At 41.8% G+C, this 27,280-nt stretch overlaps 1 protein-coding gene across 4 annotated transcripts in view; it reads right to left on the bottom strand.

Moving 5' to 3' along the window:
* Positions 1–26,349, bottom strand: part of tpst1 (tyrosylprotein sulfotransferase 1) — a 41,965-nt gene extending 15,616 nt beyond the window's left edge. For all 4 annotated transcript variants that reach the window (XM_070905710.1, XM_070905711.1, XM_070905712.1 and 1 more), the window contains exons 1-2: positions 26,178–26,349; positions 9,247–10,282 (exon numbers count right to left, since the gene is read on the bottom strand). In XM_070905710.1, coding sequence (XP_070761811.1) covers positions 9,247–10,103 — 857 coding nt within the window. In that variant the 5' untranslated portion in view covers positions 10,104–10,282; positions 26,178–26,349. The remainder of the gene's footprint in view (positions 1–9,246; positions 10,283–26,177) is intronic.
* Between the last annotated feature and the right edge of the window lie 931 nt (positions 26,350–27,280).

Here is a 27,280-nt window from a genome sequence, read left to right as displayed (position 1 = left end):
CAAGGGGCACACTGATAGCATCCTATTAATACCATTAATACAGTAAACCCCTTTTAACTGACTTGAACATGACTGACAAGCATCAGCTGGAACACATTTAGATATTATACAAGCTCCAAATACCATATTGCATTATAGTTAGACTGGGTGTGACAAAACTGAATTGAATCTACGCTTGGTCATCATAATTACATATACTACGATTTTCTGTTGTGAATCTATTCTGTACACTCGACATTCATGGCATGTCCGTCCTGGGAGAGGGATCCCTCCTCTGCTGCTCTTCCTGAGGTTTCTTCCATTTTTTCCCTGTTAAAAGAGGATTTTTGGGATTTTTGGTTTTTCCTCGTTCGAGTTGAGGGTCGAAGGACAGAGGGTGTTTTATGCTGTACACATTGTAACGCCACTTGAGGCTTTAATAATGTTGTATTGTCAGATTTACAGAACAGACTGTGGGGAGCTAAAAAGTTGCCAACGGCCATTAAAAACAATTACATGCTGAATGACATGTATATGTAGTAAACTACAGCAACACCCATTAAAGAATTGAATGAGAATAAGAAATTAAAAAATGGTATGAAGAACATTTTATTTTTGTGAAGTAAAAGCCTCTTCTGGTGTACAGAAACCAAAAAGCCACTTCTTTTGATCCCCCAGATTGTCTTTACATTTTTCAGGTTGTTCTCTCTCCCCACACACGTCTATTTACTGTACCGCCTGCAGTCCAGCTTCCCCTTCCCTATGTTTCCTGTCTGACTCTATACCTCAATATGCCAATTCACTTTCCTCTAATCCATTTACTTTGCAATTGAATCTTTACACTGTACGGGTATAGTCTCCTGCATGATTAATAGAGTGAGCTGGTTTTGTCATCTCAGGAGGATGGTGGAGATGGTTTCTGAGAGTCGGGCCGTGATCCAAATATCCACTCTGCAACAAATGGGTAGGGAATCACTTTAGGTAACTCCATCAAGACCCAAGAGGCTGCTAAGTGTTGACGTGCAGCATAAACTGATAAAGACAAAGACAGAGTGTGGCGAACGCAGCTCAGCTTCACCATCATGTCAGATGAGGATCTCCTCTATACACACACACACACAAACACAACACACACCTCACCATATTCTCTTGTATGGATCCTTGTCAGTCATGTGAGAGCACTGCCAAACCTCTACACCTTGGGAAATAGATTTTCCTATATATAAAATCTGTATCATAGATAAACATCTGAGCTTTCTGAAAACAGATGTGAACAGTATTCATATTTTCAGGCATCTAAAAATCCTTCAAATAAAATAACCCCAGAAGGAAAAAAATCATTTTTTTTGTCCAACTGACCACAACTCATGTCCACATTGAGGCCATAAGCTGCGACAAGTAGACAATGCTTCATTTTAATAGGTCATCAGCCAAAAAGGTTGGGAACCACTTGTCTATTAATACATTTGATACAAATGGTATTCATAGGTCAGGAGTCCAGATCAGTAAAAGCTCACTCATTGGCTAAACTAACAGCAGCATCAACATCGCCAACCGGTGACCATCTTGATTAAAGTGGTGCCAGAATAACAGTCTAAATAGAATTTCCTATGAATGCCGTATGAACACCTGATGTTGGATGATCACTTACTGTAGGTGAATGTGTATCCTAAATCATTTTAATGAGAAAATGTGAAAATTAATCATTCTCTTGTTCCAGCTTCTCCAATGTCACAATTTGCTGCTTATCTTTGTTATATATGTTTGTAATCTAAAAATCTTTGGGTTTTGGACTATTAAATCGAGACCCCCCCCCACCCCTGGTGTCAACTTGCGCTCTGGGACATTGGGTACACTGTACATGCTAACAAACCCAACTATTTGTACCAAGCATAATCACAAATCTTGTTTTTTTTTTATTTCTACATGAAAGAAATCAGATGAAGTAATAAAGGTGCTTGTTGTAAGTGTCGTCCAAGGGAGGCAGTCAGAGAAAAGGCAAATAAATTAATAATGTTCTACAGAAGATATTACCACTTTAGCTTACATTAAAAGTGCCCTGTAGAGTTTTCTTGTAAAAAAAACAAAACTTAAGTTTATGTTCAGTGTTTCTCGTCATAACTCTTTGTTTGTATCCATGCTGAATGATTTTCCTTTCTCGTACAACATTTGCAAAGGCCGTTTTTTTAAAGTATTTTAAATCCTGCATTGTTTACATCCATGTTTACTTGCTAGCCGTCTTTGTCTTCCCCGCCTTTGTTGGTGCATTGCTGCGTATCATGGCGTGTTTCCGCCACCTGTAGATCAGTGGAATAGCCCGTCACCATTAGCAGTCAGCAATCGCATCAGCCACGTGCATCAGACAGACAAAACAGGGACCCAGCACCTAGTGCTACTAGATGTATAAAATAAAAACTCCACAGGGAACCTTTAAGTAAGATATTACATTGACGACTTCATTCAATATTCAATATTCAATAATAATGATGCCATTCAAAAGTGGTGTTATATTCATTGGTATATAGTTGCCCACTTGCAGTAATAATAACAAGCTGCTGGTAAGTCAAGTCTGTGGTCTGACAATGTAAAAGTCTTGACATCTGACTCAGGACCCTTAATGCTACTATTTCGAGCTCTGCACTGTACTGTAGCTGTCTGAGCTAGATTTAATGACTAAAAGGAGCATACCAGCCCAGAATCCTGAATCGGGAGGGGTCTCGATTCAGAGCTTTTTAAAAAGGTGAGAATCTAAAGAAATTGTGAGATATGTTCAAAAAGGTTTAACTGGAAAATTACGACAACAGTTTAACCAGCTGTCTGTCATTTACACAGCTAACTTATTTATAAAGCAAGCTAGATTGTTCCAAAACTTAGCCCTCTGTTGGTCTTTTTGAACAAGTATAACTACACAGTCCAGTGCACATATTCAAATCATAACTTGTCACCAATTGTTCACCCCTAATAGTGTTTGAATGTTACTCTCCTCCAAAAAGGGCTATGTTTGGAGCAGTACTAAGACTGAAGGCCAGACACATATACTAACAGTACAATAAAATGAGGGAGACAATCCATGGACGCAAATATTCCATTTGTTTGTTTCCTGTCATCAATCTGAAATCATTTGCACCCACACTTGCTGAACAAGTGACACACATACACACACACACACACACACACACACACACACACACATATCTTCTTGGCTTTAAATGTGATGTGACAAAAAACCTTTCTGCCAGTCACATGACCACTTCCCTTCAGGCTGATGCTCTTAATGGCCTCCAGCTTGTCAATTATTCATTGCTGGGCCTCCTTTACCCAAGGTGGTGTTCTGTATCACCAATGGCTGATAAGAGAGAATCGGATAGACGTCAAGATCACAAATAGAATGGAGAGTTAGGGAGGAGGGATGGAATGGCTCCCTGCTCTGGGATAAGTAATGGAGCAAGTCACTCAGCAAGGCAGGGCCTCCGCTAAATCAAGGCCAGGTAATTGATGTTAATGCTAAGACATGGTCCCGCTCTGGGGCCTGGCTGCCCACTGATTGAGATTTTCATGTAGATAGAGACCCGAAGCTGCGGGATGGTGGAGAACGAAGAGTGCTGGTGGTTGTAGAGGGCAAGAGGCATTTTCTGCCGGGTGTCATGGGGGTTGACTTTAATGCACTGTGGGCAAAGTACTTGAGAGGAGGTGGGGCAAAATGTTTATCATGATAAAAGGTAGTTGTGCTGCCCCGAAGGCAACTTGTGGCTGGCCTCCTCTTACATCAAATTGTATCAGGACCCATTTAGGGGAGAGGTATGACGTTGGACCAAAGCCTGTAAAAGCAGACATGTAGATTGTGTGCTGAGTAAAAACTACTGTAGAATGCATAGAGAAGGAAAACCAGACTACATCAGACTACATTATGATACAAACACAAAGCAGAGATGCTTCTATGCATTCTAGCTTCGATGAGAAGTGTAATCATGTTGTCTTGGCATTCAAGAAAAAAAGAAAATGAGTTGAGTTGCTTGAAGTCACACAGACAAAAAAAAATCCAAGATATAAAGTTTGTCAAAATGTGCCATTTTCTGTTCAGGACCATTTCACCAACTCTGCAACATGCCAGCTGTGACTTGAAACGTGACATTATTTTGTCTCGTGTCAGTTTTGACATGTTTACCTGATGCATGAGAATGCGAGAAGACTGCAGGACACACACATTGATCTGCAATTTTGTGAATGACAATCTTTTGTGAAATGTGATGCTGGCATCATCAGGGGTGGTCATCTTTCTGTGACCAAACCCCCCCAAAAATATAGCAACACATAAAATGGCCCCAAAAAAGGAGATTGACATGGCTGTACTGATTGCTGTAAGTCGATTTACGGAAAAATGATGAAGTGACAGCGATATGTCAGTCACTTGAACACGATGTCAGGATACATAATGAGGTGAAAGCGAATGGGCAATTCAGTCCAAATATCAGGCTTGTAGTACGGAGCTGTGGCTTTAAAATGATGTGCCATGGAGGCCAGAGAGTCTACAGGTTCCGTTCCAACTAAACACTACATTTGCAGATTTCATACCAGTAAGAAAATAGGAAAACAAATCAGTTAAATGTGCTGCTATATTATTTTGAAGAAATCAACGACTACAAACTGAAAGTCAGTGGTACGGAGAAACCATGTGAGGTCAATCCGATTGTGTTTGGGCCTGGAAAGACTTTGTTCTAACCTGTTAACAGTGGACTGTTTGATGTAGACATGCTGGACAAGGCAGTGTCTCCATGCCTATCTTCAGCTCAGCTCAGAGGGCTCTGGTTAAGGTCCGCATTCATTAATATTTGATGGGAATCAATTTGTGGAGGGGTGACGTGTGCACTAAATGACCACAGATCTCTGGATCCCAAAGAGCTCTTATCACTCTCCCTCCCTGGGCGTACATTTTGGCCTCGCGTTTGTTTTTCTATTTCAAGGGGTGTAGCCTTCTATTGTTATCATAGCAAAAAAGTTAAAACCCACAATCCCGGTTTTGTTCAAACCGGCTAAGATGATTTTCCCATGCTTGGACAGAACTGGTGATGAAAAAGTGCTATGAGAGACAAAAACATTGTGGCCTTTCTGAGATACTCAAGGGTCCTTGCCATTGAGTCGGATCAGTCCAGAGTTGTAGTAGCATGGTGAAGAGCACTTGAGAGTCTCCATGTTATCTCAAATTGAACCACAACACGCCTGACGGTATTTTAAGATGAGCTTTTGAGTTTTTCAGCTTGATTTAACAGGATTTACCTTCTAGTTACAAAATGTGATTATTTTGCTTCATGGTTGGTACATTATAAGGATTGAATCTAAATCTAAAAGTCATACTTTTTCATGACAAAGAAACTAGTAGTAATCTCACTTATATCACTAATTCTTATGTAATATTATATAATAATAAAATGTACTGGCACCATTTAGGGATGTTCAGGGACATTTTTTTTGGCCCTGATCCCGCTGAGTCCTTTACTATCGGGTATCTGGCGATTCAGAGTCCAATCCGATAGTTGGATATTATGTATTTACTTGAATGATGATTAAATATGTATCTGACACACTGAAATAAGAGCTGTAGCCTATTAAATTTGGCACACCTTATTTTTCAGTCATCCCGATCCAAATGCTGCAAAAGCATTAAGCTGATGACCTTGACTTATAGATATATGAATGAAACGAGACTCCTCACTCCCACAAAAACAGAAATTGCTTTATATTTTTGTAAGATGTGATGAAGGTCTTAAGCAGTAGTGCCAACACAACCTCACTTAAGAACTGCAGTTCACAACAGTGTATACTGATAGCTATAATTAAAGATGGGCTCGAAAAATCAACTGTGCCACTCTACAGACTTGCCAACTATTGTACAAATTGTTTAAACCTTTAGCATAATGGACCAGTCAATACTAGTCATTAATACAAGACGGATGATACGGTGTCTACTGGTTGGTGAACAACAGATGAGTGTGAATTGTGTTCACAAAAGCTCTGTAAAGTGATTAGATAGCTGTTACCAGCAACATCTAATGACTAGCTGCAGGTTTCTCTAAGCATCATAGCTAAATAACCAGGTTGTTTGACATCCTTTTTTACTGCAAAACAACTCCATTATTTGTGATTGCTCATGCACATCTGCCATGCACTAAACTTATATTTCTTGTCAAACTGGTTATGATTGGTACAAGTTGTTATAAACGTGGAGCAGAATGTTTCTGTAGTCGGACTGTTTAAACATTTAGGGCGCGTTGGGCTGTGAGAGAACCAGACTCAAAGACTAAACTGATTTCAAATACAATGATGAAATCATAAAATGAAAGGAGCCAAGCATGCTCAGTTGGATATACATCTCTTTAACTCCAGGGTTTTACTATTTGTGGTGGATCTGGCAACAGTCGCCATGTCTAACTCATTCTTTGGCCCCCTTCTTTTCCCATGACCTCATCTACAACCATAAAAGGTAGGGCATGGCAACTGTTTCCAGGATAGAGGTCAACATGTAAACCTATATAAAATTCTCAAGAGGTCAGCAACTTAGTAGATATGCCATTATTTGTTGAATGCTTTAAACACAAATTTACAGATCAAATGACTCAATGTGCTGAAGCCTTATTGTCTGGATGTTGGAATTATGAACATATTTATGACTCTGGTCCATCCCCTCTTTGTGCAGTGTGGACTCAAGGGCCATCCTTCAACCACAACAAGTAGGTTCAAGCTCACGTGTCAGCAAATATCAGCACTGCTGAAGAGTCCTTGAAAGAGAATCCCAGTGCTTTGACGTCACCGGAGAAGAGCTAGAGAAAACAACATTCTTCTACAAGGATGAATTATTCATCGGTGTAGCTATGTATTGACGTAAATATGTTGCATGTTTTTTCAAAAGTCTACTGAAGATAAAAATGTAAATACAAGGCTCATGGAAATTCAAATAAATATTACCCACTTATCTATCCTACTAAAATAGCACACTCCTTGTTGATGTCGTCTAATGTATTGTTTTGTCCAAACAACAGTCCAAAACCCCAAGATATTCAGTTTACAGAAAACCAGCAAATACTCACATTTGCAGAAGCAAGAGAACTTTTGACATTTTTGCTTAAAAAAATAAACGATTAACTGATAATCAAAATAGTCGCAGATCAATTTTCTGTCGATCGACTAATAAATGAAACGGCTAATTGTTGCAGCTCTACTTGCATTCAATCATTATTGACAATACAGGCAACTGTACTGTGTGTGTGGTCATTTACATCTTTTGTCTCGTAGTGCAACACAGAACACACAAGTCCATTTTTGCAAAATGAGTTCTAACATAAGCTGCTGTAACTCTGTTAGCCCTCACTGACGGGAACAAATGACATCTGACCTCGGAAACAATCCTTAAACAAACAGTGTTATAAATCAATGCTATTCTTAAATGACTTATTATTACATAGTTTTAAACTCTGCCTGTAAAACACGGTCCCCCCCATTGAACACTGCTGGAAAAAAAAAAAACGGTCCCAAAACTGAACTTAATTGCTGACCTCTACTCTATATTATCATCACTTTGTTCTTTAAATGATTTCTTCTCATTGTAAAAAAGATCAAAGTCATGGAACGCAAGAAGGAAAACTGAAGGAAAGAGGTATGAAATATGGAGCCGACTAGAATTGCAGACAATAACAAAATGTGGCCCAAATGTCTCCAGAGGATATGGAGTGTGTTCTGGTGCTACGTGGCAGGAAGAGGGTGGTAACAGAGGAGGGGGCAGATAGAGGCGAGGAATGGGTGTGCACCCCTTCAGTATTTCCTCAATGACTTCCAGAGGCCAACCTCCCAAATCACTGAAACCAAAACAACTCTGACACCAGGCAGGGCCATTAGGAAAGCATGCTTACAGCAGAGCAGTGCAGACATAATCTCATGTGTTTTAAGTCACTAATGAGTAGGTTCCTTGCTGTGCGCAGTAGGATGTTTAATTTCAAAATGAAATGTAATGATGGAAAGTCTGGAGGCTTTACAAAAACATGGAAGGATATATGTCGAGGCCTGAGGTGCATGCTTATTTTCAAGGCCTGCAGGAACTGAAGGTTAAATAGAAAGTGATACCTACGACTTGACACACAGCTACCTACATGTCATTTCTCTCCAGGTTAATAGCCAGTCCATACTTTCTCTCCCCTTCAGGCGAAGTAGTCGAAGGCCAAGTAGACATGGGCATGTTCCATCTCATTTCTGCCACTCTGGGAATGTGATATATGGCAGGCCCAGCTTACCATGAGGAGCTTGAGATGCTGGCACAAATCACAACTTCTTACAACAGCAAATATTTATATAACCACCATTACCTCAGCAAAGAGCTATTTAATGAATCTGCAGCTGTAGAGGAAGCATCTAGTAAAAATGTAGCCTCTGTACAAACTGTGCCTCATTATCAGCATCAACATGGATACATTTATCACAGTGATAACAAACAGCTCCCTGAAACGGCATTCCAAAAGGGTTAAGTGTCCAAAATGTCAAGGAACTTCTGACCCCAAAAAAATGGGCTGAAAATGAGTCACAGCATGACACAGTGATGGATGGTGATTCAGTGTGTGCTCACTGGTAGTAACCACTGTAGAGGGCTGGAAGTACCCGAATGGCCCCCAAGTTTAGTGTAACCCTGCAGTGGTACAGACAAGAGGCCATTGACCCCCATTTTACAAGTTAGTGCACTCAACCCAAATACAACAAACAAGAAAACAACAAGAAAACAACAAGAAGACAATGGAGCTGTTTCAGTTCGAGGCAACTGCTTAAAAAGACACTCTATTTTTGAAAGGCGTCACAAGGACCTATGTTGTAATTACTGAAATTAAAGAGCTCTGTCTGGACATACCAACACGGACAAGTCTCTCAGAGCTGCACACAGTTGGGATCAAAGACGCAGTGACAATAGCCAGAGTGATGTTTAACGCTCTACAATTACTACAATTACAGTGCTAACAATGAAGCGTAAAAGTTTAACTAAACTCCGACCGAGTCAGTCAACAGATTCCATCTAATTAAACAGATGATGATTCATTATCTTTCTATTACAACCTAGTTTCCACTTTAAGATTCAAACTATCATCAAAATACAAGACATGGTGAAGGTCCATTGGCACCCTTGCAGCAACTTATACCTTTCAAAGTATGAGTCCCGAGCACGATGACAGGGCTTGGGGTTTGGGCTAGGGAAAGGAAAAAGGAAATGCTGTAGGAGCTGCCAGTATTACTTACTTGGAGAGGGACACTCCTCCAGCTTTCCCAATGAGCTCCTCATGGTGGAGGACAGCATCATTCCAAGGAATGTCAAGGAATTTCAGCAGAGTCCTCATCCATTTCTCAGGATGAAGGACCAACTGTTCGTAGTGCACAGGTAGGCATTTGTCTGCTGCCTCCAGGCACTGAGTGTACATGGTCTCTATGGCCCGATTCCACTTGGTGAGGCAGTCACGGTAGCTGCCCAGGTCAAAGCCGGCGATGGTCACCTTCCGTGAGATCATGGAGTGGACTGAAGCCCGGCCATCACGAATCATGAGTACAAACTTGGCACGGGGAAAGATCTTGGCCAGGTAGGAAAGCGACTTCAGTGCAAAAGGGTCCTTGTTGCAGAGAAAGTTGGCGGGCTCTCCATGTTTGACAATGATTTCCAGCAGGAAGGCCTGCATGGCGGCGTCCAGCACCTCATCTGTCACACCGGCCTCATCCAGGCGCATCTTCTCCCGCCCCGAGCGGCTCCACATCTGCTTCATGGCCAGGATACGTGGGATGACACGGGTTTCTTCACCACAGCGCACCTCTGGGTGGGCATCCAGCATTGCTCGCATTAGCGTGGTCCCGCTGCGGGGCACTCCACCAATGAAGATGAGCGGCATGTCCTTGTTGTAAACAAAAGGCGTGCTGAGATTCTGGCCTGTCCTTAAGGTGGTCCGCATGCTGCCTCCTAGCGCTGACAGAGGCAGGATACCGCCCGGCTGGCTGCGCTCCTCAATGCGATGGTGGCACTCCATGGCGTGGCGGCCCAGGTAGAAGACCGTGACCGAGCTGATGACCAGGCAGGCCACCAGCAAGTTCTGTTTCAGCTTGCCAATCATGTTGCAGGCCACAGACGGGAGAGGACAATATCACCACAGGGGCAATTTAGGGGGAGGGATGGGAAAAAGGAACTGAAGGGTAATTAAGGTTCCCACCCTTTATGGTTGTTTGCTGGGAACCGGGCATGGATCGAGCTCCCTGGTGCACAGCAGGCGTCGGGTCCCCAGCTCCATGAGGTCTGGATTGTGGCACAAAACACAAAAGGCACAGTTAGTACTGATTGCATGAACATCAAACGTATCACTAACGTATAACAATTTAACATAATTTGTTAAGAATCCCCATATTCTCTTTATTTGACAGGCCTTTTGATCTCAGGCCAACATTACTGTGCAATCTTTGCAGAGAGCATTGAATCACAAAGTTGACACGGAACTGCTTCAAACACAATTATGACAATGGAGTTGCCACCAGAAAAACCTAAATGACCTGTGTTGCAGACGTTTAATTCTGAACTCTGTTGCAGACGAGTTCCATAAAGCCCACTGAAAGTGAGTATAACTCTCTGCTGACAAGAGACACAGAATGTAGAACAAATATATGCATTTAACCAAGGATAGCCCTGTATTTTCCATCTTGCTAGACATCACTCTGGCTTTGATTCCCTGGTAGCGCATACATCATCTGTGACATTTAGCCTTCAGCCACTAATTTCAACATAGGCATGTACACACTCATTCTGTAGGTAGGGCAATGTGTACTTGCACACAACAAACACACACACAGAAACTTCCCGCACATAAATTCTACACACCGCAGAGGGCTGGCTGACAGCTTTTACTCTGCTGTGGGGAAAGCTGCAGGCTTAGTGCAACTCATTTGTTGCAGGGTTTTCTTAGTGCTGGCCCTGCAGCCACATTCACTCTCCTGAACAAATGGCCGGGGTGGGAGAGGAGGGGAGCACGCCACAGCAGGTCGGTGCAAACCACATATTCAGTCAGTGTACGTTTCTTATTAGGTTAACCTGACGGGGATAATAACCCCTGGGTAATAAGTCATCTACAACCTTATTACCGTTGACCTTTAGGAAACCAGTGCAAGCTGCAGCAACACAGATAGAACTTATCTCCAACTATGCAAGACTCAGATTCTGACTCCACCCCTCTCAGTTTCTGGAGATATGATGCCCTGTAACTGACACAACCATCACATCTTCACAATAAATTGAGAGATCCAAGTAATCATAGTCAGTGTGTTGACATGTATTTCCATGTAAACAAGAAACCCAGATTCTAGATTCAGGGTAGAGGATTAGAGAATTGTTTTCCGCAGCTAGATTTCTTTTTTTATTACCATTTTCCCTGGGAAAAAAAAAACCCTTCTTCTCCAAGTATATGCATAAGCAGGTTTCTAGTCAGCTTTTTACAAGTGCACATGTACATGACGAAGACTACAGACAGGGAAAGCATCACTGTGACAGCAGTGCCAAAGGAGGAAAGGGGACAACATTACAAGTAGGAATGCATCCTCATATTCAAAATTCTAATTAAATTTAATTCAAACTTGCTCTGTGAAGCTGTACTTAGGCCCAGTGGTGCTTTGAGCTAAATGCTAAAGTTTGCATGCAAACATGCAGATTTTTAGCATGTAAAATGTTTACTGTCAACACCGTCTTATTTAGCGTGTTAGCAACTAACACAGTACAGCTGAGGCTGTTAGGAATATCATTAGTTGGGTCATAAATCAAAGAAATGGACAAATGATGGTGGCCCTAGATGTTAAGTGATCGCGAAAGTGTTAAATGTTTGTTTTAAACTTGAAGGAAACCCGTCCAAAATTTGTTGAGACATTTCACTCAAAACCACTAATGTCAAGATGCAAGAAGAAAAGTCAGAGGATTACCAACGTCATTAGGATTCATCCACCGGGGACCATGAATCCCAACAGAAAGGTTCTCCAACAGCACCTCAATAGATATCATTAAGCATGACGGCTACTCACAACTGTCGCTATTTATAGCAGCCATACCATTAATTCATCACATGTATCTGAAAACCATCATTGGTGGTGGTATGTTAATCATCATTATTAAACCTCAGAAGGATTATCAATGATTAATGTACGGTACTCATATTGAAACAGGCTTTACAAAGTGTTTCAAAAATGAGGATAAAATTAAAAGATCATTGACGGGGAAATAATAGCTCGAATGTAAATAAAAAGAATGATGAAAATGAATCTCATAAAATTGATTTAAACTTTACAGTTGCTGTGTAGCTCACAGAAATAATTAAAAATATCAGGGAAATAGACAAAGACTACATCTCCTTATCATCCTTATATTTAATTTCCTCATAATATCACCCACAGCTGGCTGTAGAAAACCGTGTACAGTGAACCCTCGTTTTCCGCGGGGGTTACGTTCCAAAAAGAACCCGTGATAGGCTAAATCCGTGAAGTAGAAACCTTTATTTTTTTTACAATTATTATACAATTAAATACTCTATTATACAATTAAATACTCTATTATACATTGAAACCAAAGAACAAACCCTTTCTACAGGCCCAAGCATTTGTTTAACAAATAAAAGTACTATATAAACGTTTTGTTTTTTTTTTACAAATAACTACTGTACTGTCAAATAATAATTTTAATCATCAATGTGAACTGAAGGCTTCAAACTGCGGAGATCAGCACCGCCCCACCGCGACCCGAGTAATTGGATTCGAACGGGAGAAAATGAAAAATGATTATGAAAAAAAATACAAAGTACAGTCGGACAAATAGTGACTCACGTGTATTTCACTGCTCTTCTGACTGAGCCGCTGCATCCTGCCTTTTGGGCCCGACCGCAGGTGCCTTTGTCGGTGCAGAAAGTTTTGTCGACATTATGGGTTTTAGAGAAACTTGAAATTGCAAGATAATTTGCACGTACGTAACGTAAATTTGGCAAGCTGTTTTACGTACGTGTACATATTAAACCGCAACGTTATTGACTCACAGGTAGAGAAGAAGCGGAGAGACTGTTTAGCCAATCAGAATGCAGAACACAATGCACGATGCAAATCCGTGAAGTAGCGAGACCGTGAAAAGTGAACCGCGTTTTAGCGAGGGTTCACTGTATACGCCAGATCTAAAGTCAGCACTCTGCTCCTAAACAGGATTTGTCAAAAGCACAGGGCAAATTCTTCCCCACCAAAGACTAATAAAGTATAGCGTCACTTATATGGTCTAAGAATTAAATGGTTTAGCCACACAATCAAAACAAGGGAACAAAGTCACCTTATTTCCTCTGCTGTCTGTTAACACACGTTCCACATCATCATGAGCATGATGGCTAACAGGCTCTGTCCACAGCGGTGACTCTGACATCACTCTGTGGCTGTTCATCCCAGCAGAGCAATGAACACAGTGCAACTAACTCTGTGTTCATAACTCTGTGTTCATGGTATCTGAGGGACTGTTTGGATGCATAGCAGTCTGGGCAGAGCGCAACACGATGACGCAAGACACTGTCAACTTCCTTGTTCTAACTCATGAAGTTTTAATTATCGACTTTGTTCCTTCCCAGCAAATACATAACTGCTGAGTGGGATTTAATGTATCGGGCTGGGTATGTGAAAGTCTGAAGATACATGGAGATCCCAAGTTCTTCACATACAGCTATATTTAGAAATGCTTTTCAGAGTAAATGTTTGGCAGGGAATGTCGGCTGCTGACGAAGGCAGAAATCAACAATTTCCATCTGTGCCCAGCCCTGACAAAACCACACACTGGCTAAGACACAACATTTGAAGACAGGAGAATGATAAATATATGATGAAGACATTGCTGACTAATTCTCAAAATATCTGAAGACATGCAGGTTTGGATGGCGATGGCACCACAGAAATTCAAGAAAGGATTTACTAGACATCCCAAAGCTATTACATCTATCTATGTCTCTATTATGGTTAACCAATGTGAGAATTCCATCACCTAAATGCTATACAAGAGGATTTTCCCATCCCAATAACAATGCTCAGAGAATCACTGAATAACTGTTGGATGAAATTGGTTAAATTTAAAGATACAGAATTTTGGCCCCAAAAAAAAAAAAGTCTGATTCTTGGTCACAATTTCATTCTGTACCGATTCTCAATTAAAAAACGATTCCCGAACCGGAGTTGGCTTACGTTTTGTAAAGAGTTGCAGTGTGCCGTGTTTCTACCTTCTCAGCCAAGAGAAAATGATTACAGATCTTTAGCGTTTTAGTCGTATTTCACTTTAGTTACTTGAAAATGCTGAACCTAATTTGATTTGATAACAGACTTGAGGGGATTTGGATTCAGTAAGCAGATTCAATATTGGGGTTTTTTTTATTAAATAAAATGCTACTGAGCCCCAGACTCTGCATGTGGATATTGTTTTTTAATCCAGATAACAACAAAAAGGTTGGTCTACATTTTGCAATACAACAAAATATACATATTTATTGTTCAAACTTTGTATGCAAGTACCACAATGATAGGAGTTAAGAGATAGGAGGCTGTGGGTAGCTTGTGATGCTACTTTGGGAAATAACAAACTGACAAATGAGAAAAGAAGCAATAAAATAGCTAAATAGCACAGAAAGATTAATCCAACTAACTGAAGTCAACATATTCTGTCCTGCATATCAGGTTGGGACAGACCAGGGAAGGCCAATGCATCACTCCACCATCTGTTTCCCCTCTGACGCCATGTTGCCAACTTCTTCTCAGTGGGTTACTCGTGCCTAATGAGCCAAGTGGCTGTTATTACTTCTAAGGAAACATCCTCAACTGTTAACTTTCACAACAAAACATTACAGCTAATCCCTTGCATTAGCCTCCCTGTGAGAGGGAGCTCATGCAAGACTAAGCTGCAGATAAATGCTTCAAGCATTCCCTCTGCACTGTGACTGAGGAATGTAGAAAATGTGTAAATACTGTACAAGAGCTCTTAGTATATAGTATATAGTGCAGCACCTGACAGTGTTTATTTCTTTCTTGTCCTGTCGTCGGGCTGTGTCTTTTCTTTCAGCCCACCCACGCAATCTCACATCTCTGTGTCTTCTCCTTGGTGATTCAGTGTTAAAGGGAGGTGTGTGTGTGTGTTTGTGGGGGGGGGGGTGTTCCACACAGCATGCCAGGCTGCCAACACCTTTACTCTATTAGTGGGAGTACAACAGGGGCCTGCTGTTTCCCGAAGGCTGCTGCAAGTGCCCTTAAAGGGAGAGTGCACCTTCTGATTCCCTTTTGCAGTTAGATATTATCAATCTGAGAGGTTGAGTGCACTCTCACTGAGATTTAACACCATGTGTATAAGGAAGACCTTACCAAAACAGCGGCAGCACCGAACGACACCGACAGACAAGCACCCACAAACAACATAGTATACTATATAACCGATGGACTATGATCATCTTGCAGGAAATGAGAGGAGGCAAAGCAGGTGAGTGACAGATGGTGAGAAAGGAAGAGGTGCAAAGTGAGAAAGACAACAGATGAGTCACTGGTATCATCACAGGCCAACGCAGGCAAAGCAAACTACACAGCACTCTTCAAATGAAGTTTGAATGCCTTGAACAATCGCAAATAACTTACACAATAAAAAAAGATTCAAATAAAAAGATAAAACATGTCCATAGATTAACGTGACATGCTTTTCTTTACCATGATTCATATACGTTTATTTCATTTCTTAGCTTATACTGGACTTCAGATATTCACAGAATTCCTTCAAAGTATTCAGCAGCATCATGTTGTGGTCTAATAATGCAATATAATAAAGAGTATGGTCTAGACCTGCTCTATATGTAAAGTCTCATGAGATAACTTGTGTTGTGATTTGGTGCCATATAAATAAAACTGAATGGAAAATTGAGATGAAATTAATGCCGGCAACAAATTGGAAGACTTGAAACACTCCCCAGCTGTGAAAACCCAAGGCGTCACACATTAACGTCAAATCATGTTCACTTCAATGATTACTGTGAACATTTCCATTGTTAACCTGCTCAAACTTAAGAATCATACCAGTGATGAAGTCAAAGCATGTTTGATCTAACCACGATCACTCCGGCTTGTTACTATCTCAACAATATAGTGTGCTGCTGGTTTGTTGTGATCGCAAATCGCAGTCTTTGAAAAAGGCATTGTTCGTCATGTTTCGCTGGCCGCAGCAGAGTGGGACTTACAGAGAGAGTAATGAAGTTACACCATTGGCCGGTCCGGTGTTGGAGTTCCCCCAATGGCCGTTACGCTTTCAAAATGAATAGGCGTAAAGGTTAGTTACATACGGTAACTCCAGATGCTAAGGAGTATAGGCGCAGCCCTCTGAGGCTATCGCTGGTGGGTTAACCCCTTCGCTCGTACAGCACTGAAGACTTTTAGTCTGCGCCCACTTAATACGTGGGCCTCACCTCGGTTTCACCTTGTGTATAAGTTTAGCTGAGACCGGACAATGGGCGCACAGCGCAATGGTGCATCACAGTATCATATGCGCACAGATGGCGCGGAGACAGTATAATACCCTATATTCACCTTGAGGGAATGAAACTAAAAAAACAACATAAAACCTACTGCTGTGAGACAATGTCCAGCAATGAGCAGAGCAGGACTGGGTATCCTTCCTAATTTTACACTGGAGCCAATATTGTACCCTTTTTGGTCTTGGTACGGCATACATACCTGCTCAGCAAATCCTCTGTCCTGGTGAAACAAACATTCACGGGGACAAAGGTGCACTGATAACATGAGTTTGCAGGCTAGATAGCTAACTATCTGCTCAGCTGCAGCACATTGCACAGCATGTAAACGTGCATGCAAATGTCACTTGGGTCCAGTTAGACGCTGGTGTGGTCCTTACTCTTCAGTACCAGTTAACGGCACACTGTCTGCCCATGACAGGTAGGCTACAGCGCCAGGTTTGTTTACTTTGTCTCTCGTTCTCTACGATGTAACACCGGCACTCGGGACGCCTGCCAGCTGCTGTCAATCAAACGCAGACACGCCCCTCCAACCAGACGAAAAAGAGCATTACTGATAATTCCACTAAGACCCCTTTTCTTCCCTTTAATGACGAAACTAATAATAATACATTTAATACACGTTTTTTTATTATTATTTTAGACTACAAAAAAAGATGACTGAATGTGATTTCAGTTGTCCAAACGCAAGCAACGGGAAGTTTGCGTGAAATCTAAAATTGGCAAAATTCGGATTGAAGTCAGGAACTATGTGATCAAAGAATACCTAAAGAAAACTGCAAGGCTGACCAGGGATCGAATTCCACCTTCCTGTACTTTTTTTTAGTTTTGTGGTACCCAGCTCTACTGAATCGATAGATGGTAAATATTCTGTTATTTTACTAAATTGCAGCTAGAAATCACATTGTCAATGTGAGACTAGTTTGAACAACTAAGGGAAGGTAACTAAGGAAAAAATATGGGCAACCAAACAATAGATTGGGTCCTGAAATGTACAGGACATTGTGAGAGGCTGTTTTATCAGGGTTATTTGGTGTGATTTTTGTCTTAAATCATTTTGCAAAACATTATTTATATACCTGTCAAAATCCAAGAAGGAAAAAATGGAAAGGAACCTCAAGATTGGAGTCCCTTCAGAGGTGAAGCCTTATGAATGCCTGACTGATAACAAACTGCGGTTGAGATTCAGAGCAGTGTCGGGTTGCACCTTGCACCGGGGCTGAAATGTGTTTGTGTTAAATTAATTGAGGCTCTTCTCTCCTGTTAGTGATATTGTATCCTCCTCGTAGGATATTTTTCCCATTGATCTGTTAGGGGAAGCAGTGGAAGCTGAGGCTGCTCTCCATGGAGCAACGGTGAAACCAAACCACATCAACACTTAATAATGAGGGCAACTCTGCCCTTCGTGAAGCCCTGGTGAGAGAGTTCTGCGATGCTGAAAAGGAAAAGAAAACAACAGCAGGAAACCCGAAGTTTCCTCTCACTTCTCAATCATTTCTGCTCTGAAATTCATTGCTCGGTGAGAATGTCAGCCAGGTTAAAAGGTTTCTTCGATTAAATGTTCCAATGATTAGTGGTCGAGCGGTCACTCCGTCTGGCATAGGCATGGGGAAAATCAGCTGGTGTGAGCAATCTGTCAAACGCTGTCATGAGCTGAGGAGAGTCAGTTTATTGCCTCGGTCACCTCTTGCGGGGGCACTCAGTAGATTCTAGACACTTCCACCCTCACATTTTACAGCATAACCAAGGTCGTTGAAATAACTTCTCTCACTATATTTAGAACTTTTTTTCTTCCTCTTTGCTCTAATGAGGTCGGTACGTCAGTATAGCTATAACCAAATTCCGCATTAGGGCTGCAAGTGAACTACATCTTATTTCACTGAATGTCCGATGTGCATATGAAAAGCTCTCATTAACAGCCCTCCAATATTCAAAACAAGCACTATGCCCAAACACAGCCATCTGCAGCACACAACAAATTAATTTCCATTTCTGTTTGATGATACATGACAGCAGTAGAGCAAGGGCCTCATTTATAAAACGGACTTGCAATCAATTTTGATCTTCAGTATGACTTAAGCAGAAAACCACATATAAGTAGTTATTCATAAAAACCTTACTTTGATATGGAAATGGTCTTATCTCTAAGCAAACTCTAGACTTGACGCAAGTGATTTTCCTGCTGGTTATGTCGGGGTACTGCAGTTTGGGACACAAATGCGCCCGAGCCCAAGGGGTCAACTGCATTAGTCTTATGAACAATGTGGTAGGACTTATCAATTAAAGATGTGGCGAATTAATTGCCAGATGCAAGAGAAGGATTAGAAAATCTTGCAATGTTCTATAAATACTTATAAGTCGCTATCGTCTCCCAGGAAATGTTCTGTTAGATTTGTGCATGGATTTATCCCCTTATCTGGTAAGGCAGACACGCTGTAATCAGGCAATACCCGTGTATGTCCAAGTTCTGTCCACTTTGGGATACAAAGGGGAAATCGCTGATTGTGAGGCAGATGCACATGGGCTTCTCTGCATAAGCAAGTTTTCTTGTGCTCAGTATCTTTTATGAAACAAATGTAAGCACAGCATCACAAATTACCGTAAGACTAAGCTCAGGTTGAAACGATCATTTTTATAAATGAGGGCCCAGGACAGTAGAGCTGCTTGTATGTTGGCAGGAGACACCAGACAAGAGTGGCCGTTATCTGGCACTTACTTTGTCCAAATGCTAAATTTAAAATCATTAAAATAATGTTCTTTCACTTCCGAGACATCTCCAAACTGTCCATTCTTTACACATACTGGAGTACTGATCTCGATGTGTCAGGAGGGGAGGCAGGATGAAAGGAAGGAAGATAGAAAATGAAATGTGACAAAATAAAGCACTTCTGCAATGGCATCAAGTTGTGGTAAGACGTGAGCCTTTTTTAAGATGGTATTCTTCCCTGTCACCAGCTTTTTGCAGAAACATGGTGAGGTCTGACCTGTGTCAAGGCTGGTGGACATAACAGCTTAAATGTAGCTATGATAAATGTTCCAGGTTTTATTTTATTGTTTAGTCATTTGCATGATAAAGAAAGTTATCGGGTTTCTCGTGTTACTGCTGAATTGTTACATCTATAAAATGTCGTTGATGAGTTGTTGTGAGATATGTAAAACAGCAAATCCTCATATTTTAGAAGCTGGAAACAACAAATGTTTGGCATTTTTGTTTGAAGAATTAACCTTCTGGTGATCCACTTATTGATTAATTAAGTACAGAACAAGAGTGTAAAATCATTTCATTTCAAGCTTTCAAGCTAGGCTTCCATGGTAGGAGACTTTTCATAATGACTTGTATACATCAGCCAGCTATTACTCTTCCTGCACTGCCCTTTTTTTATGCAAAACACCTCATGGTTGCTTGTAACTCCATCACAAACTCACAGTCTGTCGTTCAGCAGGTCAGAGCAGCTTCCCAAGGGAGTGTCAAACTTTTATTTGCCTGTAGATGGCGTACCTCAGCAGCATCTACATCTGCACCTGCTGATGCTGTTCCTATCTTGCCTAAAGGTAGCGCAAAGAGTGGACTGGAACTGCAGGTGAAAAGCTGCAGGTCTGAGGCTGCTGCTGCAGCGCCGCATGACAACAGATGATACTGATGCTTTGCATCAATGACACTGCGTCCTTGGGTGACCATACTTTCACCTGGAAAAGGACTGAGACTGATGTTTCAGGGAGTTTCACTGCAGTTGTCCTAGTTAGTTCAAAACTGAATGCATGAGAATGGAAGGAACACTGACTATTTGTGACTTTTTAAAATACTATCACAAAAAAGTACCGGTAAAAGTATCTTCTATCCAAAAACATCTGTATTAGCATTAACTTTCAATAACGCACACCATGTCACCAATATACATGACCTAAATTAGAATATAATTTGAAATAATAATAATAGGATGCTAAATTACAATGAGAAACAGAGAAACAGAAGTCATCACAGTGACCATGCTTGTGCAGCCCTGGTCTCCAACTGTCATCCTCTTACTGACAAATGATCCTTTATTAAGTTTCCAATCAGATCTGTGATCTGGCACATTCCTGCAGGATCAATCAGCAGGACTGTGGCCATTACCCTGTCCACAACCTCTGTCCCTCAGGCTCCGTCATAAATCACATGCTACGAACAAACCCAATCATCCTCCAGCTAGACTGGGTGACAGGCAGAAGAGATGTCTCCCTCCAGGCAAGAGAGACTCATTCCAGTAAGAGTAAAGTCATGATGCGGCATGTGCAAACTAATCCAATGGTGTGACTTTCTGCTTCTTAATACATGATGGCTACTGTTCCGCTGCATCCAGACATTATCTGCAGGGATTACAGAGCAAATAAACTAGTCGTCGTCCTCCCCCTTTATTTGTACAAACCTTGAGTCAACCTTGGGTTCCCGGGGGATTTCGTTTGCTTATGCACCTGTCACACTGTTTATGACCTGCAGGGACCCACTCTGCATGATCAGAATGGATGGTGTGCAATTAAAGTTGAGCTGAGATGAATTTCGTCATAGAAGAAAAACCCACCCCCCTGGCAAGATAAATCTCTGGTAATGTTTGTTTAATCACTGGGCCTGTAGCAACGGAAAAATATTTGTCTTATTTGAGTAGTTAAAAAAAAAAAAAATCTCAGTCAGCCTAAATGTTTGAACCATATTAATGAGGTGTTTTGAGTGTAATGTTATGCCTGTGTAAAAGATCACACCCATGAAATCACAAGCAAAAGGATGAGGAACGGATTAAGACTCAATGGTTGAATAACACAGGGAGTGGTTGCTTCATTGTGATCTGCCAACAGCATTAGATTACCTTGTTCAGAACCATAAAGCACATTAAACAAACTGCCCTACTTTCGATACCCACTTAACTTAAGCTTGGGACAAACCTGTAGACTAGCTGAACAAGACTACAAAGGCTGAACCGCACGTAAAGATCGTTTCCACCAACTTGCACAGATTTTTTAGTCTCCGACAGTCAGGAAGAAGCATAAACCTTATAACTGAGTAAATACAATAGACAACACACTGAACACCTGGTCAACAACCAGTAGATGACGCACATCCACACCAACTGTCGCATGTTCTTGTACCAAAACAAACATGGACGGCAACAAGCAGCTTGTTCATATGCAGTGACATTTGTGCTGAAAAGGCCATAAAAAGATCCTGAATGGAGGGGTGTGTGGGACTGTATAGCCTATAGAGGGAGCTGGAGGTGAGTGAAATTTGTAAAGCGAAGCTTACTTCAGGTAAAGTATAGAGCGTGTCTCCCTCGGGTGACAAACAGGTGACAACATCAGTCACCGACGTCAGTTGCAGATATCAAAACGTGTTTAAAAAAATCTTTATGAGACCGACCGGCAGCGACTGGATCTGAAGGCTTGAGATTAGAATGTTTAGATATCACACACTATATGATTTTATCTTAACACCAACAGACCCAGACTGGAACAGACCAGATCCAACTTGGTCCCATCAGTCGGCACACCCAAATCATGTTCATCGTCGGCTCAATGTGTGTCCCCACCTTTCGAATAGAAACAACATCATGTTCGAGCTGGAATAAAAAGTCACTAATGAAAAGGAACAGAGTAACAGAATCCAGCACAAATTGGGGTGGGACTTTTAAATTTCTGCTGCTCTCTACTGATGCAGAATGTTTCTTTTATGAAGGTGCACATAAACGTCTCTGTAGATCTACACAGAGACAGGTTATACACAGTGGGTAACCAGGGGTCACAGCTGACACACACACACACACACACAACTCAACATAACTGCACATCAAACAGGCTGGCATTTGTGGCTCAGTGATGATGGCCTGTGAACGTGAAGGCCCAGTAGACTGAAGGGTTTCTGCTTCATTTCTTTTTGACCTGACAAGTTTGCAACCATCCGGCTTCCTCTATCATGAATTGCGTAAACGGTGACTACCCCACTCCAAAAAGACGACTCACTGTCAGAAAACCAACGTCAGCCCATGTCTTAGTAGAGTACACATGCAGTTCGCACAGGAAGTAGTCACACTTCAAACCACAGCAGTCCTGCCTGCATGTATCTGAATATGCATGCTGAGTGGGCAGCCTTTAGTCAACTAGTATGAATACAATTTGTAAGGCAGTGAGACACAGTCTGGGCTATCGGGGCTGTCAGTGTAGGAGTGTTGCTCTGGAGACTGTTTTTATTCTGATTCTTCCAGATTCAAACTAATGGTTTGCATGTTTTTAAGCCTACAGTATTTATAGCAAATCCTGCATACTTCACTGCAGATTATTTCTAATTCATGCTGAATTGTGTTGTCCAGTTGACCAAGGGAGGCAGTGATTTCTGTCATTTTACTATGCTTTGACTATCAACTTTCCCGGGACATGAAACTTGCTTGAGATAGATAGGAATCCATCACAGTGAACATCCTTTGTTAGTGCTCCTGTCAAAGACGTTAGCACTGCGTAGTAATGCAGTGGAGAGTGTGGGTTGTTTGACAAGATTGGCACTACATTACCATTAAACAAAAATATATAGATAACATAAAAGCAGATGTGATGCTGTATTCACCCTGATAGATTACCTAAATTACCTTTTGAGTCTCTGGAATTTCATTTTGATAAAGTAGTGAAATGGATGCAAACCAGTGGCTGCGTGGAAGACAGGAAAAACATTCAAAAATATATAACGCTTTGGAAAGTTGTGAGCAGCTTGTGTGCTGCGCTGCTCTGATAACAATTTGGATATTACTATAAAATATAAAAAAGTGAATGGCAGCCATTTGTGTTGTATCTGAGTTAATTACTTTCATTACAGATTTACCAGTCAATTATTTGTGCAATCATTATTCTATTGAAATGTCACAAAATCGTTTTCAGAGTCGGTTCTTGATGTCTAAAAAAAAAGTCGAGCTTTGTCCAACCAACAGTCCATCACTTCAAAATATGACATTTACGATGTCAAAAAAAAAAACAGAGAAAAGCAGCACATCATCACCTTGGAGAAGCTGAAACCAGAGAATGTTTGGAATTTTTTGCTTGGAAAATGGCACTAATTAATGGATTATCAAAATAGTTGATCATTTTCTGTCAATCAATGAATCATATCAGCGCCATATCTGAGTATGACGAGCCAGACTCACACTTGGCCGTGTCATCTTTTGCGGTTTCTTCGATATGTTTCATGATGTTGGCTATGCTCCCCCTATACAGGAAATTAGGCTGCCGGACATTAGTGGTGAAACTACTGGGCCATTAAATGATACAGTATGTCAACAGGGAATTAAATGATTACAACACTGTTGATCTATTACCCTTTTATGTCATTAAAAGTAATGGCAAGCAATTTCTGGTTACAGGCTCACAGACAGCTATTTCTTTCTTTTCGGTTCATTATCAAGTGTATGCATTTGGTTATTTGGATCTAAAGCATCCCAATCTTTGGGCTTTGCTTGCATGCAGTTGTATTGCATCTACAGCAAAACACACATAATAATAGTTCTGTTCATTACCCACTGAGATCCAGCAAGTCACCAGGGTAACCTGACCAATGTGTGGGTGGTCATCAAACTTGTTGGCTCAGAGCTCAACTGTTCCTGGGCACTTCTCACGAACAGCCATGTTTTCTTGTTCCCCATCGATGTGATTTTAATGCTACTTCTCTGGTGTAGCTCACAAAAATGGCAGTAACACTATGAAAGGCAGTAAAAGAGCCAAACAAAATTCTGATGATCAGCTGTAAACTTTGTAGCCACAGAGAACTGCAGAAGCACAATTGAAGGCTCTGTCCTCACTCGCAATCAGTGCAAACAAACTGTGATCCACCAATCAAGTGTTTCACAGTGAGAACGAGCTGTGCAGGGGATCTACTGACGTCTCCGGCCATCAGCACTATTACTCTGGGAGGTTTGACGAATGTGGGCCCCCACGTCAGTAAGTCCTTGAGCAGCAAGCGCTCTTCGCAGGAACTTCATACATATGGGCCCTGCTCTGCAGTTGAAGCCCTGGCTGGGTTCAGCGGTCAGACAGCTGCTTGACTGAATGTAATAATTGTGATGCAGCAGTGGGAGTTCTTTTCAGACAAGGAAATGAGAGTATAAGTGAGCTGGAGTCCAACTGATCCAGCTCTGCAGCTGTGGAAGCCGACCCACTGAAAGCAGCCAGCACTGAGAAATACGCTGCATTCAACTGGACTTGAGCCTTTTTTTTTTCCCCCCCAGACCACCTGCACACAGCAGATGTGCTCCTGGCTACCAAGACACTGGTAGTCTATCTATGCCCCTTGCTGGCCACTGGAAACTGTTTCTTCAGCTTTCTAAGACTGCTACAAAGTGTCTTTATAAACATTCATCATTGTAAGCCTGCAGGCTACAATTGTATCTTCCGCTGAACAATTTCATGAGCCAGAGACATGAGCCAAGCGCTTCCTATATTTTCTTGCCCGTCTGACATCTTCTATAAGCAATGGAGGGGAATGTGAAGCTATCGGTGGTCATAATCCTTTTCACTCAGCAGCCTGGGACACAGCAGCGGTAAACAACAACACCACTGTCTGCAAAGTATGGAAAAGTTCAACGTGAATAGTGAGTTTTTGCACTTAACTGAGACCACATCTCTCTGGTTCCTAACAGGATAACAAGTGCAATATTTGTTAAGGATCTGACAGGACCCAGCCAAGAAACGAACTGTTTTTTGTGTGTGGGATCTGTTAACATGTCACCAGTACATTCTCATGTTGATATATGGCGCAGGCTACTTTGCTTGAGCTTGACCAATGTGAATAACTGGAGCTGGATCTTATTTTCCCTCTTAACTTCTGCTGCACTCACAGGCCAAAAACACTTATGTCACTAATGTTACATGTCCCCTCAAACCAAATTCTATTTAAAAAACAGTGCAATTTAAATGATGTGTCGTTCATCAGCGAAGGAGAATAGTTCATACAAAGTCAACGGGGGGTTCGGTTAATGCTATGGTCTTCTGGGTGATTCGGCATACGTATCTAAAACCACTAGGGCTACGAATGTATGTCAAATCTGAACTTCAGATTTCGTTCAAAGTGCTCTTTACCGCACCCAGCACTGCCTACGTCGGATAGAAAGGGGCAGTGTGAATTGCACCGAGGGCGTGATTTTAAGTTGAATTTAACTGAAATACGTACTGCCTGGCGACTCAGCCGTGCGCCGAGTGAAGAGTTGCCTCTCTTAAGACTCGTAAAATGTCTCCGGTGATCTCCAAGGTGTGTGTGTGTGTGTGTGTTTGTCGAAAATCAAGGCACGTATGTGACACAGTTCAGCGCGACGTTCCCCTGAGGGCGGCACGTAACGGTGCTGTCTGTCAACATAACGTTACAACCCCGGCTAAATGTATGTATTTGACGTGGGATTCATTTGTAACACTGCGTGGTTGTATATCTTGATAGCTAACATGCCATACACCCGCAATTATGTAACACGCATTTTAGAGGAAGAGCCGCTACGTTAAGGATAAGAAAACGACGTAATTACGGTTGAAAGCCCTGCCAAAAATGTGCGTTTAATTGTCGCAGCTCCTGGGCTAAAGGGAAGGAGAGGAGAGGGACGTTACAACAACACCACCGCCACCACCACCACCACGCCGAAAACCTACCTAATGCTGCGGGTACGGCGCAGGAGACTCAGGCAGTCGGTCAGACAAGCTCCACAGAATCCAGTGCCAATGTCCGGACAGTCCCGCCGTCCTCTGGAGTCACTTTCCGGGCATTTTCTGTGTACATGGACCGTGTCAGCCGCACGGTAGACAGGCTTGTTGCGCTGGTGGACCGGAGGTGTTACCAACTAGACTGCTACAACTGGACTGCTCTACAGGCGCTGAAAGACGAGCTGTGATTAGTCGGCAATTCAGAGAGCGGTTGTGTGTCAGAGCTGGTGATTGGTCTATACAGTGTAGGGCGGAACTACAGTAGATTTAAAAGCACAGTAGGCCTACATTCAAAATGGTCAGTGTTGCAGGTTCAGAAAGAATGCAGTGATCAATTAAACGTAGACTTCTGTAGATATTGATTTTAAAATATTTTAGATACACCAGTAATCATTTAAATGCAAAATCGTGCAGCTGTCCACTCAAAGTCACCGCATCTGCAACCAGTGTGGCCATGTTTGCTCCCTGGGGTGTATGCACATGGCCTCCAAATCATTTCGATGATTCATCTTTAGAATTTGTAGCTCGATTTTTGTGCTGCCTCTCACAATTACAAGAAATACCACACATGACATTTGGCCTACTTACTGCGCTGGACGTCTGTAGCCTTGTGATGAGAGTAGAAACATTTGGATTTTGCATGTCTGAGGTTAGCCTCAGGTGTTGTTCCCCACCCAAATACCATAGCCACTGGAACTCATGTGAACTTGATAAGCGTCAGTCGTTTGATTCAACTCTGCATGTGTCAATGTTATAATCTGGTGTGATTATGCAGGGGAAAAAATACTCCATCACCATCCTTGAATTCACAGTAATGTAGCACATCATATAAAATGTTAGCTTTAGTTGTGGAGGAAGTTTTTCATCATCAGGGATCATCATCTTTCTCTCTCTCTCTCTCTCTCAAGAATTAATCTGATCTTGCAACAAAAAGCAGACCAGCAGCAGCCATTCATCTGGTCTGTTTTAAACTACTGCATCAGCATAGCTCTGCCTCTTCCAATACAGATCATCACACATCAGAAAATACAAGGCAGATCAGCAGAGACAAA

The sequence above is a fragment of the Enoplosus armatus genome, chromosome 5 (assembly GCF_043641665.1).
Source record: "Enoplosus armatus isolate fEnoArm2 chromosome 5, fEnoArm2.hap1, whole genome shotgun sequence".
Classification (NCBI taxonomy): Eukaryota; Metazoa; Chordata; class Actinopteri; order Centrarchiformes; family Enoplosidae; genus Enoplosus; species Enoplosus armatus.
The sequence above is the reverse complement of the archived record's forward strand: the minus strand, read 5'-3'. Positions and strand labels throughout refer to the sequence as shown.